The sequence below is a fragment of the Rattus norvegicus genome, chromosome 11 (assembly GCF_036323735.1).
Source record: "Rattus norvegicus strain BN/NHsdMcwi chromosome 11, GRCr8, whole genome shotgun sequence".
Classification (NCBI taxonomy): domain Eukaryota; kingdom Metazoa; phylum Chordata; class Mammalia; order Rodentia; family Muridae; genus Rattus; species Rattus norvegicus.
In genome coordinates, this window is record NC_086029.1 from 31,207,476 (window position 1) to 31,222,859 (window position 15,384).

Sequence of the window (15,384 nt, forward strand, 5' to 3'; positions counted from 1 at the left end):
ATTGGATCACAGTAAAATTTTTAGGAACCACATTCCCACAGGGGAGTAGCTTTCCTTCATTTATTTAGTAGCCATCGACCTCCAATAGCACATCAGGTAAGGACAATGGGTCATGAAAGACTATTCCATTCATGCTAGATTATTGACTTGCTTGTTCTTGAGTTCTTCAGTGTTTGTTCTTCTGCCATAGTATTCAGAATGTGACTGCAAGAGGTCATCCTTCAAGCCCCCTGAAGTCTTAAGAATATCACCAGACAGGGGATGTAAAGATTGCAAGAATTGAGAGGTGCAAGAAGTCCCATGAAATGCTATCTTCTTGGATGACATATCCGTAGCACTCACAAATTCATAGCAGCTGTGATCACTTGAACAAGATCTACTCAAGAACAAGCAGCTCGGCAATCTAGCATGGACAGAGGAGTCTATCTTGACCCATTATCCTTACATGGGGTACCGTTGGGGGTTGACAGTTATTAAAGGAAGGAGATCCATTCTTTGAGAATGAGGTCCCAAGAACACTACCTATGATGAGCCCGTACTCATGTCCATATAGGTAATATTAATAGGACTGAGAAGGATAAAACCCAATAGATCACTGTGATTGCTACAAAGGAAGACAAACTGAGTTTGACTCCAGGGACCCACTTGGTGGAAGAAGAGAATGAACTCCTACAATGGTTCTCTAACTTTGACATGAGTGCCCATATACAGATGTCCACACACATACACATACTCACTAAGCAAATGTAAAAATAACATAAAATGTGATTTAAAAAGCAGAGGGTATGATGTTGGAAGGAGGAGCTGGAGCATGGGCATGGATATAATGGGCATATACATATATGTGGGTCTCAAAATTTAAAATGTTGTTTTTAAATCTCTCTCCCTCTCCCTCCCTCCCTCCCTCCCTCCTCCCTCTCCCCCCTCTCTCCTCTCCCTCCTTCCTAGCATTGAGCTCTAAAAATCTCTCTGTTAAGTCAACACTCCATCCTTCCTTTCAAATTATTAGATATGCAGGAGATGTCTAACCATTCTCTCTTGGTAACAGAAGTTAATAACTGGGGATGTTTGTCTATTTTAAGCTTTAAAATATCCTATCTTTTACCGAAATCCAATTGCTTTAATGAAAGTATTTTTAGGAGGTTATGACTGGCATTTTCTCCAAATTTTTATAACAGGAGAAAAGTAGGTTATATATCTCAAAGCATAATCTTATTAGAGAGATTCTAGCAAATGCAATTACCAATTTGTTTCACAAACACATATTTTTAAACAGATTACTGAGATGACAAATGGCCCCAAATGATTATATATTTATTTTTTACAAGGAATCATGAGTATCTGAGTGGGAACATTTTTCTTTCTTCTGGATGTTATCATTTCTTTAACTTACATTTAGGAAACCTTTAAAGTAAATGCACATACATAAATATACATTCTATAACAATATGAATTTCAGCATACATTAATTTTATAAGGTAAGAAGATTAATATTGGACCCATAATAAAATATTTTAATGTACTCTGTTAGTCATTACCAGTTACTATAATTTTTCATGTTTTCCATAGCTATTATAATCATTATGTTAAATAAACTTACAATGAGAGTACATATTTATAGATATATTTGTAATTTTGCTTTTATTATTATAGTAAAGTTATACTCAATTGGAAAGGCATATTTTAGTAGTTAATATAAATACAAATATATGAATAAAATTTGAGTGAACACATGTACCATGTTCTTGTCTTTAAAATAATTATAATTTACTGTCCTTCTGTTCTCAAAACTGTTAGGATTATACCTGAAAGTCTAGAAAAGATGGCTAGTTTAGATGTTAAAATAAATTATATAATCAATTTCAGAATTGAGAAAAATGGAATATTGTTGCTTAAGTGAATAAGAATCATAAAATCTGAGAGGAAATATGAATAAACTATTTAAAGCTTTCCATATACATCTAAAGTTGATTTTCATTTTTTGGAACATATATTATTTCAGGTCATTGGGAAATCTTTGATACAACAATTTACTTTCTCTGGAGTCTGAAATCTTACCTCAGATAGTTTTATGCCCGTGGTGAGGGAGGAAAAAAGTAATATCACTCAGACTTAAATTTCCCCATCTTCTCTTTATGAAGTCTCTACAGCTCTGCTTCATTTAGACACCATATGCTTGCTTTTTAAAATGGAGCTGAATTGGTTTCTAAGGCACACAGCACAGAAGCTGGGGAGGGTTCGGGGGTCCTGATTGTAACCAGCTGCCATTGGTGAGTTGCTGCACGCTCTACTGAATCCCTCCTGAAGACTACTTGAACCAGAAACAAGCAACTGGTGCACGTTCACAAGCGACTCACCGTAATAAATATCGACTGTGAATCCTCAAGTTCAACATGAGTGGAAACGGTTGGGAGAGGATAAATGAAATAATTTAGGCCTCATAACTATTTTATTAGAAAACTTTCAAGTACTCCTAAAATATCTCAGAAGACAAGGAAAAACTTCATAAACACTGGAAACAGTTTATAACATGATTTTCATATTTTTTTCTGAAATTATTGCCAAAGCAGAATATCAATGTAAGGGAGTATGTGTACCCAATCTCACTAGTCATTACTGGCTTGACCATCTTTTATTGCCAAGACCCTGTTTCTCTGACTGTTTTTCAGGCTTTTGTTATTAAAATATGAACCAACAAACAAAACCAAGCTTGACAGAAAAAGACCAAGCTAAGAACAACTGTTTCACTGTGCCAACCCCACAGAGAACTGTCTTCTAGGTACAGCAGAAATGGCAGCTCACAATTGGGTACAATAGTCATGACTTATCTTCTTCTAGCTTCAATTAAAAAGATTCTTATTTTATAAACAAGATGCTCATGACCAAAATATGGGTCCATGGCCAATGAAATGCAAAGACCCCCTTCACATAAAACTATATGTCCTCTGTACTGACTGCATTAAACTATATGATTTTGGTAACTTTCTCAGACACAGCTTTTCAAAATACTCAGCCCATTCTTTTTTCATGAGTAAGAATTATATAAAAGTAATAATGAATAATTTTGTTGGAAGAGTTGTGTTTGTTCTTGATTTCAATAGTCTATACTATTTCAAATTTCTCATCTCTTGCCATTTGTGACTTTAAAGTAGGGTTGTAAAGACCTATTGCTTTTATTAACTTTGCCCTGAAGTACTTTCATTTTTATATATGAAAGAATGCTCTACAGTTATTTCAATTGCTTATGTTTGTAACAAACCCTCTTACTTACTGGTCAGTGTATAGATTAAAAAATAAATTACTTCAGTTGGTTTCATTTTTTTTCATTTAAAAATACATGTAATTATCTTGTGATTAATTCTTTTCATGAAAAAAAACTCTTGAAAACTTGTTGAGAAGTCTGTTCCTCTGGCACAGAAAGCACTTTATGTGTTAGCTATTTTCCTGATCCATTGTATGAAGCCCTGTATATCTTAGCATATAACTATCCAGAATACATGTGAATTTAATGTCTAATTAAATATACATGATCTTAATGTCATCCTTAGCATGTAGACAGTAACTGAAGTCTCATAAGATAAAGTTATCTATGTATTTTTCATTGCACAGTATTTCTTAAACCTAAAATATCATTATTTTACATTTTTTCAATATAATTGGTTTAGTAATCATGTGCTCACGTATATATGTATATATATGCACATATATATTGTTCATAAATACTGTTCTTTTGTAAACTCAGAATGTTAAGTACAAAAGGCTATAATATCGACACTTTCTAATTAATTTTTATTTTACAAAATTGAGTAGATATAAGGATTTTCAAGTTCATTCTCATCTGACTTAGAAAGTGTGTTATTTTTCCCCATGCGGTTTTCTTTCTGAACTTGGTGTAGTGTTGTTCTTCATTTTGAGATTTTCTTTGGTGTGTTATGTGTCTTGCATCCCCTTTACTGACTCTCAGCCTTTCCCTTGCATTTAATATTTTAATTGGGTGTCATGTGCATCTTAGCAGTTCAGTGGCCAATTTCCCTCCTCCTCTCTCAACAAGCTCTTGGCAAAAGAAAAATCCTTTCCTCACTGAGTCAATTACTTTGAACTTTCTGTTGAAATGTAACTTTGGTGAGTAGGAGTCAAGGAGGTTCCAAGAGAAGTGTTAATTGATATACCAAAAATGATGTGTTCTCCTGCTGTGACAAAACTCAGGTAACCATTATATTGATAAAGAGGAGGGAGAAAAAAAAAGTTCCATATGCTGAGAAAAACAAAATATCATCTCAGAATGCAAACATACACATTGAGATTCGGGCTTGAAGTGGCTTTTGTTCCCTTGTTTTGTTCTGATCCACTCTAAGGAGGTGTGTGTTACTTACGTGGAATCCCCAAGTAATAGCCAGAAGTGAAATTTGCTTTGAAGCCCTTGCCTCCGTTCTTCATGTCTGTGTCGAAAATCACAGTCATTCTATTTGTGGTAGAGAACAAGTCCTTCACAGGACCACGTCCTGTATACACGGCTGCCACAAAGGGAAAGGAAACCGTAAGTTCTAGAGGTAGGATTGTGTACACCAGGGCTCATCTAAAGATTATACATATTCTTATAATTTAGATGTATCTATTAGAAGCAGAAAAACAATTTCAGAACAAAACAATTTCTATCTATAATTTACAGTATAATTTAGATATCCTTCTGGAATATTTCCTTCTTTTGATTTGTGTGAATATTAAGAAGCAAAATTAAGAAAACAAGAAAATAATAAACTTATTTTCCTTGACCATATAAGCAGGGTTTTTAGTAAGAAACAGAATTTAGTCTGAAAATGTAAACAACAATGACAAAAACAACAAATAACATTCGAAATGTGTTTACAAATGGATATAAAGATCCAGATGAAATGTTTCCTAATTCTTGCTGACTCCAGAGGATTTCATTGTTGCTTTATTTTGTGTGTCGCTCTGACAGTCCATTCCAGAAAGCTGTGGTCTGGAACTCTGTGGGTTTTACCTAACCCATCTGGGGAATCCTCTCTAGTATCCTTGTTCTTCAGAGGGTAGAGTTAAATGAATGCCTAAATAATATGACATAACCTTATGCTTGGCTAATAACCTTTAAATGTGCTAGTAGTGTGTATTTTATTATCCAGACACAAATATTTCTCACATCTAGTTAGAAAAAATAATAGCAATAGAGAAAAATAAGCCTTGGTTTACTTTTGAATCCTCAGCTGTTGAGAAGAAGAGGATGCCATGGATAATAATAAACAAAATGGTGACAAAATATAGAGTAAGATGACTTAAAATATTTACAAAGAATAGTATTTGGATATGTTAGGGCCAGAGGACATCTAATTTAATAATTATTTTTGAATAGCTATGTACACGTATTTCATAAAACTACATAGTAGAATATACATGATGCTTCTATAGTTAACTCTTACCAACTTTTAATACCCACAAAGCAAATATAGCAATCCTGATTAGCAAAGAATGTTCTAGGAGAGTATAATCTTGTCAGTATTGCAAACATGTCCCAAAACTCAGCATATTCTGAGAAGACTTGGTAGAAGGGAAATCATTATCAGAATATAGTGTTTGAAAAAAATTATTTTTAATAGAATGAAAATCTTTTACATGTTACTTAGATGTTATATTTTCATCTTGCCAACTGTTAATGCTCTTTCTGTAAATCATCTTTCCTGAGCTACACAGCTTTCAGAGGGTTGAAATTTCAGTCTTACCTAAGAGCAGGGAGTCAAATTTTACCCCATCTCTAACTTCAACTACATCATTGATATTTTCTAAGTCGAATTCTTGAAAGTGAAGTTGAATATTTTTCCCACTCTGTGCATTTAAGTTCCATATACCTTGAAGACAATAAATAATGACAATTAATTTACAATGAACGTCTTTTTATTATTTTCTTTGTTTGTGCATTTGTGTACGTGCATATATGTGCGCCTGCATGCATGCATGTGTTTGTGTGTGTGTGTGTGTGTGTGAGAGAGAGAGAGAGAGAGAGAGAGAGAGAGAGAGAGCAAGAGGGAGAGAGGGAGGGAGGGAGAGGGAGAGAGAGAGAGAGAGAGAGAGAGAGAGAGAGAGAGAGAGAGAGAGAGAGAGAGACTGGGATGATCTTCCCAGAATGTACAAAGGATGAATAGCTGAAATAGTTCTCTTCGTCTACCATTGAAGTTCCTAAAATCAAGCAGAGGGCATCATGCTTATTGGCAAGAAAGCAACTTTACCCAATAAGCTGTCTAGTCAGGCTCAGTTCACCTAATTTTCCATGATCAAATAAGCAAACTCTTATATTTATTTGAAAGCATCTCCATTTATTAAAATAAATTGCAAGCTGTTATTTCTATTTAAAAAATTGCCTGCCCCAAAAAATGTTTTTTATTCTTAAATTATTTTCTGAGTTGATTCAGCATTCAGATTCTAATTTATACTATTCCCCCCTACACTCTAAGTATTCTCACTCACACTTTAAGAACCAACCTCTGTCTGTAGGGTACTGACCTCTCCAGGTATTTGCATTATGCACCTCATTTGATGAAAAGATAGAACCGTCTCTACATCCCTGGAATGAAGCCTACTTGACCATGATGGATGATTGTTTTGATGTCTTCTTGGATTTCATTTGTGAGAGTTTTATTGAGTATTTTGCATTGATATTCATAAGGGAAATTGATTTGAAGTTATCTTTCTTTCTTGGGTCTTTGTACAGTCTAGGTATAAGTGTAATTGTGGCTTCATAGAAGGAATTTGGTAGTGATCCCTCTGTTTCTATTTTGTAGAATAGTTTGAAGAGTATTGGTATTAGGTCTTCTTTGAATGTCTGGTAGAATTCTGCACAAAACCCATCTAGTCCTGAACTTTTTTTGCTTCTATTTCTTTAGAGGTTATGAGACTGTGTAGATGGTTTATCTGACCCTGATTTAATTTCGTACCTGGTGTCTGTCTAGAAAATTGTCTATTTTCTCAAGATTTTCCAGTTTTGTTGAGTATAGGCTTTTATAGTAGGATCTGATTTTTTTTTAATTTCCCCAGTTTCCATTGTTATGTCTCTCTTCTCATTTCTGATTTTGTAAATTTGGATACTGTCTCTTCACCTTCTGGTTACTCTGGCTAAGGGATTATCTATCTTGTTTATTTTCTCAAAGAATCAGCTCCTGGTTTTGATGATTCTTTGTAGAGTTCTTTTCATTTCTACTTGATTGATATCAGCCCTGAGTTTGATTATTTCCTGCTGTTTACTTCTACTTCTCTTCAATCAAATCAGTAGCCTTCCTCTACTCCAGGGATAAACAGGCTGAGAAAGAAATTAGGGAATTGATATCCTTCACAATAGTCCCAAATAATATAAAATACCTTGGTGTGATTCTAACCAAGCAAGTGAAAGATCTGTAGAACAAAAACTTCAAGTCTCTGAAGTAAAAATTGAAGAAGACCTCATAAGATGGAAAGATCTCCCATGCTCATGGATTGGCAAGATTAATATAGTAAAAATGGTCATCTTTCCAATATCAATCTACAGATTCAATGCAATACTCATCTAAATTCCAACTCAATTCTTCATAGAGTTAGAAATGCAATTTGCAAATTCATTTGGAATAACAAAAAACCCAGAATAATAGAAACTAATGTCAATAATAAAAGAACTTCTGGGCAAAATACGAACCCTGACCTCAAGCTGTATTTCAGAGCAATAGTGATAAAAACTGTATGGTTTTGGTACAGAGACAGGCAGGTAGATCAATGGAAGAGAAATGAAGACCCAGAAATGAACCCACACACTATGGTCACAAAGAACCTAAAACAATCCAGTAGAAAAAAGACAATTTCAACAAATGATATTGATTCAACTGGAGGTCAGCATGAAGAAGAATGCAAATCTATCCATTCTTATTGCTCAAGTTGAAGTTGATCAGGGACCTCCACATCAAACCAGATACACTGAAACTAATAGAAGAAAAAGTTGGGAAGTGCCTGGAACACATGGGCACAGCAGAAAATTTCCTGAACAGAACACCAATGGCTTATGTTCTAAGATCAAGAATCAACAAATGGGACCTCATAAAATTGCAAAGCTTCTGTAAGGTAAATGACACTGTCATTACTCCAGAGAATCAAGTAATCCCATTTAAAAAAATGGGGAAAGAACTAAATAAAAAAATTTCAACTGAGGAATAATGAAAGCCGAAAAACACCTAAAGATAAAAACTCAGAGGACTGCAGATGCTGTCAAGGATGTGGAGAAAGAGGAACACTCATACATTGTTGGTGGGATTATAAGCTGATACAACCACTCTGGAAATCAGCCTGGAGGTTCCTCAGAAAACTGGACATTCCATTACCTGAGGACCCATCCATATAATTCCCTTGCATATTACCAAAATATGCTCCAACATATAACAAGGACACGTGTTCCACTTATTCTCATACTAGCCTTATTTGTAATAGCCAGAAGCTGGAAAGAACCCAGAGAATTTGGATTTGTAATGCAGACTATGCAATCTTCAGACAGCTATAGTGAATGTCTCTAGGTAGTAACCCTGGCCCAGCAGTAACTTTTGTACATAATTTGTAGGTTGATTTCTCTAAATTTAGGTATTTCAATGGCCCCCATTTATTAGCGCATTCATGCTGGAAGTCTAATCATGTTACCCTAGCTATAATCTTCATTGAATCTAGTACATGTTCTCTCCATGTGAAGACATTACACTGGCTGTTTTTACACATTCCATTGACCTTTTTCTATAAAACTGAAAGTTTGTGGTACATCTTCTGGGAGTCAGATCAGTGAGCTAGGAAATGGTAAGAAAGATCTATCAACATCAAGGGTATTGCTTTATGTTTTTATTCTGGAATCACATTACTAAAATAACTTCAAGGAATAATTGTGAGAGTTCCTTGAGATAATGTATGTTGTGCATCATTGCTTTGCGTCTATTCTTCTTTGTGTCCATTCAAAGTAGCTCATAAGTTTGAAAGAAAAAAATCAGGGAAGGGTTTATGGGAGGCTTCGGAGAGAGAAAAGCAAAGAAAAATGATGTAATTACAAATATTCTCAAAAATCAAACAAATCCTTAAAGAAATATTTCATAGTAGTAAACAGGCTACTGTATTCATTTTAACAAATTCATAATCTATTTTGCTTATTTAAAAGGTATCTCCCTTGTATATACATTTTTTCTTTGATAAACTGGGGGAAAAAGACTTACAGAAAGCTTGGTTGGGGTAATTGTCTGGAAAATTTGGAGAACTGAACGTTGTATTTGGCTCCCATAGTTCAAAAGGTCCTCCGCAGTCAGCTGGAAGGGATTAGGAAAGAATTGTTAACCACATCATTCCCATTGGTCAGAGATTCTATTAGATTCCAGACATCTTACGATTACATTTCCTACAATGCTAGTTCTGAAAAATTCATCCTGCATGTTGTATAAGTTGTCAGGGAAACAATGCCAGTACATCATTGTCATTACTAGAAAAGTTCTCAAACCTCTATACTTTTATTGCCCTTATAACATATTAAAAGATTATAATAGTGTACAGGGTTTGATCAAGGGAAAATATTTTGCATGTTTATTTGATGAAGAGAAATATTTTGCAAAACAAAAGGGAGAGAAATGATGGCTGCAGGAAAGCATGGATATTTATAATAGAGCATATCCATCCTACCCGCAATCCTAGAAGCACCAGTGCTGCTGATCTCACAATCTGAGCTTTGCTATGATTTTAAAAATCTTTTATTCTCAAGATACTGGGTAGAAATGCCACTAAACATTGAAATGTTTGGTAGCTAGGAAGGGGAGAATGCCACTTTTTCCTCTCGTTTAATAATGTTTCTGAGGTAATGTATGCTGGGGAACACCTGTAATATCAGTCTTAGAGCATGAAAACAGGTGTATGTCAAATCCAAAGACACCCCATGCTACCCGAGAGCCTGTATACAACCACCCCCACCCAACAAAAACAGCAAGTTTTAGTTTTCTTTCTGGTTAACTCTGTTACCATTTTACAAGAGTCAATTGGGATTCCCAGAATTTAATTAAATTTATTAGAAACCTATATAGTTATGACTAAATCTTTTTGTTCTGGCTACAATTCGATGTGTTAAAATTCTGTTAGTTTGAGTGTGTCTGGTTTGATGTGGAGGTCCTTGATCCACTTGTACTTAAGCTTTGTACAGGGTGATAAGGATGGATCGATCTGCATTCTTCTACATGTTGCCCTCCAGTTGAACCAGCACCATTTGCTGAAAATGCTATCTTTTTTCCATTGGATGGTTTTGGCTCCTTGACCCCATAGGTAGCAATGAATATCCTAGTAAGAGCACCAGTGGAAGGGGAAGCCCTGGGTCCTGCTAAGACTGAACCCCCAGTGAACTAGACTATGGGGGGAGGGCGGCAATGGGGGGAGGGTTGGGAGGGGAACTCCCATAAGGAAGGGGGGGGAGGGGGATGTTTGTCCAGAAACCGGGAAAGGGAATAACACTTGAAATGTATATAAGAAATACTCAAGTTAATAAAGATGAAAAAAAAGAAAAAAATTCTGATATTTAGTGTATTTTATTTATTAGAAATAACTTAATAACCATTAACTATTTTAAGGACCTGGTTTTAATACTTATTACCACTGTTATATTAAAAAATGATTTCCAAAATGTAGGTAGCTGATTTAACTATATGAAGTATTTTGCTTTTGAGCGAAGGCAAATAAAGTTAGACTTTTTTTTTTATTCTGAAGAACTTAAAAATCACATTGGAGGAGGGATAATTAAGCTAATTAAGAAAAATATATTCAGACCCAAATCCCGTGGGAGGGAGAGCTAAACCTTCAGGGAGACAGACACGCCTGGGAAACCAGAAGAGACTGCACTCTGCACACATTACTGATTCCAGAGGAAAACACCAAACGCCATCTGGAACCCTGGTGCACTAAAGCTCCCGGAAGCGGCGGCACAGATCTTCCTGGTTGCTGCCGCCGCAGAGAGCTCGTGGGCAGCACCCTGCGAGCAAACGTGAGCCTTGGGACCACAGGTAAGAGCAACTTTTCTGCTGCAAGTGACCTGCCGGGTGAACTCAAGACACAGGCCCACAGGAACAGCTGAAGACCTGTAGAGAGGAAACACTACACGGCCGAAAGCAGAACACTCTGTCCCCATAACAGGCTGAAAGAAAACAGGAAAACAGGTCTACAGCACTCCTGACACACAGGCTTATAGGACAGTCTAACCACTGTCAGAAATAGCAGAACAAAGTAACACTAGAGATAATCTGATGGCGAGAGGCAAGCACAGGAACCCAAGCAACAGAAACCAAGACTAAATGGCACCAATTCTCCCATCAAAACAAACATGGAATATCCAAACACACCAGAAAAACAAGATCTAGTTTCAAAATCATATTTGATCATGATGCTGGAGGACTTCAAGAAAGACGTGAAGAACTCCCTTAGACAACAAGTAGAAGCCTACAGAGAGGAATCGCAAAAATCCCTGAAAGTATTCCAGGAAATCATAAATAAACAAGTAGAAGCCCATAGAGAGGAGTCACAAAAATCCCTGAAAGAATTCCAGGAAAACACAATCAAACAGTTGAAGGAATTAAAAATGGAAATAGAAGCAATCAAGAAAGAACACATGGAAACAACCCTGGATATAGAAAACCAAAAGAAGAGACAAGGAGCTGTAGATACAAGCTTCACCAACAGAATACAAGAGATGGAAGAGAGAATCTCAGGAGCAGAAGATCCCATAGAAATCATTGACTCAACTGTGAAAGATAACGTAAAGCAGAAAAAGCTACTGGTCCAAAACATACAGGAAATCCAGGACTCAATGAGAAGATCAAACCTAAGAATAATAGGTATAGAAGAGAGTGAAGACTCCCAGCTCAAAGGACCAGTAAATATATTCAACAAAATCATAGAAGAAAACTTCCCTAACCTAAAAAAAGAGATACACATAGGCATACAAGAAGCCTACAGAACTCCAAATAGTTTGGACCAGAAAAGAAACACCTCCCGTCACATAATAGTCAAAACACCAAACGCACAAAATAAAGAAAGAATATTAAAAGCAGTAAGGGAAAAAGGTCAAGTAACATATAAAGGCAGACCTATCAGAATCACACCAGACTTTTCGCCAGAAACTATAAAAGCCAGAAGATTCTGGACTGTTGTCGTACAGACCCTAAGAGAACACAAATGCCAGTCCAAGTTACTGTATCCTGCAAAACCCTCAATTAACATAGATGGTGAAACCAAGTTATTCCATGACAAAACCAAATTTACACAATATCTTTCTACAAATCCAGCACTACAAAGGATAATAAATGGTAAAGCCCAACATAAGGAGGCAAGCTATACCCTAGAAGAAGCAAGAAACTAATCGTCTTGGCAACAAAACAAAGAGAATGAAAGCACACAAACATAACCTCACATCCAAATATGAATATAACAGGAAGCAATACTCACTATTCCTTAATATCTCTCAACATCAATGGCCTCAACTCCCCAATAAAAAGACATAGATTAACAAACTGGATACGCAACAAGGACCCTGCATTCTGCTGCCTACAGGAAACACACCTCAGAGACAAAGACAGACACTACCTTAGAGTGAAAGGCTGGAAAACAACTTTCCAAGCAAATAGTCGGAAGAAAGCAAGCTGGAGTAGCCATTCTAATATGAAATAAAATCAATTTTCAACTAAAAGTCGTCAAAAAAGATAAGAAAGGACACTTCATATTCATCAAAGGAAAAATCCACCATGATGAACTCTCAATCCTAAATATCTATGCTCCAAATACAAGGGCACCTACATACGTAAAAGAAACCTTACTAAAGCTCAAAATCCACATTGCACCTCACACAATAATAGTAGGAGATTTCAACACCCCACTCTCATCAATGGACAGATCATGGAAACAGAAATTAAACAGAGACGTAGACAGACTAAGAGAAGTCATGAGCCAAATGGACTTAACAGATATTTATAGAACATTCTGTCCTAAAGCAAAAGGATATACCTTCTTCTCAGCTCCTCATGGTACTTTCTCCAAAATTGACCATATAATTGGTCAAAAAACGGGCTCAACAGGTACAGAAAGATAGAAATAATCCCATGCGTGCTATCGGACCACCATGGCCTAAAACTGATCTTCAATAACAATAAGGGAAGAATGCCCACATATACGTGGAAATTGAACAATGCTCTACTCAATGATAACCTAGTCAAGGAAGAAATAAAGAAAGAAATGAAAAACTTTTTAGAATTTAATGAAAATGAAGGTACAACATACCCAAACTTATGGGACACAATGAAAGCTGTGCTAAGAGGAAAACTCATAGCGCTGAGTGCCTGCAGAAAGAAACAGGAAAGAGCATATGTCAGCAGCTTAACAGCACACCTAAAAGCTCAGGAACAAAAAGAAGCAAATACACCCAGGAGGAGTAGAAGGCAGGAAATAATCAAACTCAGTGCTGAAATCAACCAAGTAGAAACAAAAAGAACCATAGAAAGAATCAACAGAAACAAAAGTTGGTTCTTTGAGAAAATCAACAAGATAGATAAACCCTTAGCCAGACTAACTAGAGGACACAGAGAGTGTGTCCAAATTAACAAAATCAGAAATGAAAAGGGAGACATAACTACAGATTCAGAGGAAATTCAAAAAAATCATCAGATCTTACTATATAAGCCTATATTCAACAAAACTTGAAAATCTGCAGGAAATGGACAATTTCCTAGATAGATACCAGGTACCCAAGTTAAATCAGGAACAGATAAACCAGTTAAACAACACCATAACTCCTAAGGAAATAGAAGCAGTCATTAAAGGTCTCCCAACCAAAAAGAGCCCAGGTCCAGACGGGTTTAATGCAGAATTACATCAGACCTTCATAGAAGACCTCATACCAATATTATCCAAACTATTCCACAAAATTGAAACAGATGGAGCACTACCGAATTCCTTCTATGAAGCCACAATTACTCTTATACCTAAACCACACAAAGACCCAACAAAGAAAGAGAACTTCAGACCAACTTCCCTTATGAATATCGACGCAAAAATACTCAATAAAATTCTGGCAAACTGAATCCAAAAACACATCAAAACAATCATCCACCATGATCATGTAGGCTTCATCCCAGGCATGCAGGGATAGTTTAATACACGGAAAACCATCAACGTGATCCATTATATAAACAAACTGAAAAAACAAAACCACATGATCATTTCATTAGATGCTGAGAAAGCATTTGACAAAATTCAACACCCCTTCATGATAAAAGTCCTGGAAAGAATAGGAATTCTAGGCCCATACCTAAACATAGTAAAAGCCATATACAGCAAACCAGTTGCTAACATTAAACTAAATGGAGAGAAACTTGAAGCAATCCCACTAAAATCAGGGACTAGACAAGGCTGCCCACTCTCTCCCTACTTATTCAATATAGTCCTTGAAGTTCTAGCCAGAGCAATCAGACAACAAAAGGAGGTCAAGGGGATACAGATTGGAAAAGAAGAAGTCAAAATATCACTATTTGCAGATGATATGATAGTATATTTAAGTGATCCCAAAAGTTCCACCAGAGAACTACTAAAGCTGATAAACAACTCCAGCAAAGTAGCTGGGTATAAAATTAACTCAAATAAATCAGTAGCCTTCCTCTACACAAAAGAGAAACAAGCCGAGAAAGAAATTAGGGAAATGACACCCTTCATAATAGACCCAAATAATATAAAGTACCTCGGTGTGACTTTAACCAAGCAAGTAAAAGATCTGTACAATAAGAACTTCAAGACACTGAAGAAAGAAATTGAAGAAGACCTCAGAAGATGGAAAGATCTCCCATGCTCATGGATTGGCAGGATTAATATAGTAAAAATGGCCATTTTACCATTCAATGCAATTCCCATCAAAATACCAATCCAATTCTTCAAAGAGTTAGACAGAACAATTTGCAAATTCATCTGGAATAACAAAAAACCCAGGATAGCTAAAACTATCTCAACAATAAAAGGACTTCAGGGGGAATCACTATCCCTGAACTCAAGCAGTATTACAGAGCAATAGTGATAAAAACTGCATGGTATTGGTAAAGAGACAGACAGATAGACCAATGGAATAGAATTGAAGACCCAGAAATGAACCCACACACCTATGGTCACTTGATTTTTGACAAAGGAGCCAAAACCATCCAATGGAATAAAGATAGCATTTTCAGCAAATGATGCTGGTTCAACTGGAGGGCAACATGTAGAAGAATGCAGATCGATCCATGCTTATCACCCTGTACAAAGCTTAAGTCCAAGTGGATCAAGGACCTCCACATCAAACCAGACACACTCAAACTAATAGAAGATAAACTAGGGAAG

At 36.1% G+C, this 15,384-nt stretch overlaps 1 protein-coding gene across 2 annotated transcripts in view; it reads right to left on the bottom strand.

The window, feature by feature from the left end:
- The window catches only part of Tmprss15 (transmembrane serine protease 15), a 124,511-nt gene that overhangs the window by 42,843 nt on the left and 66,284 nt on the right, over positions 1 to 15,384 (bottom strand). For both annotated transcript variants that reach the window (NM_001105895.1, XM_063270432.1), the window contains 3 exon segments: positions 4,374 to 4,514; positions 5,736 to 5,861; positions 9,219 to 9,308. In NM_001105895.1, the coding sequence (NP_001099365.1) occupies positions 4,374 to 4,514; positions 5,736 to 5,861; positions 9,219 to 9,308 (357 nt within the window).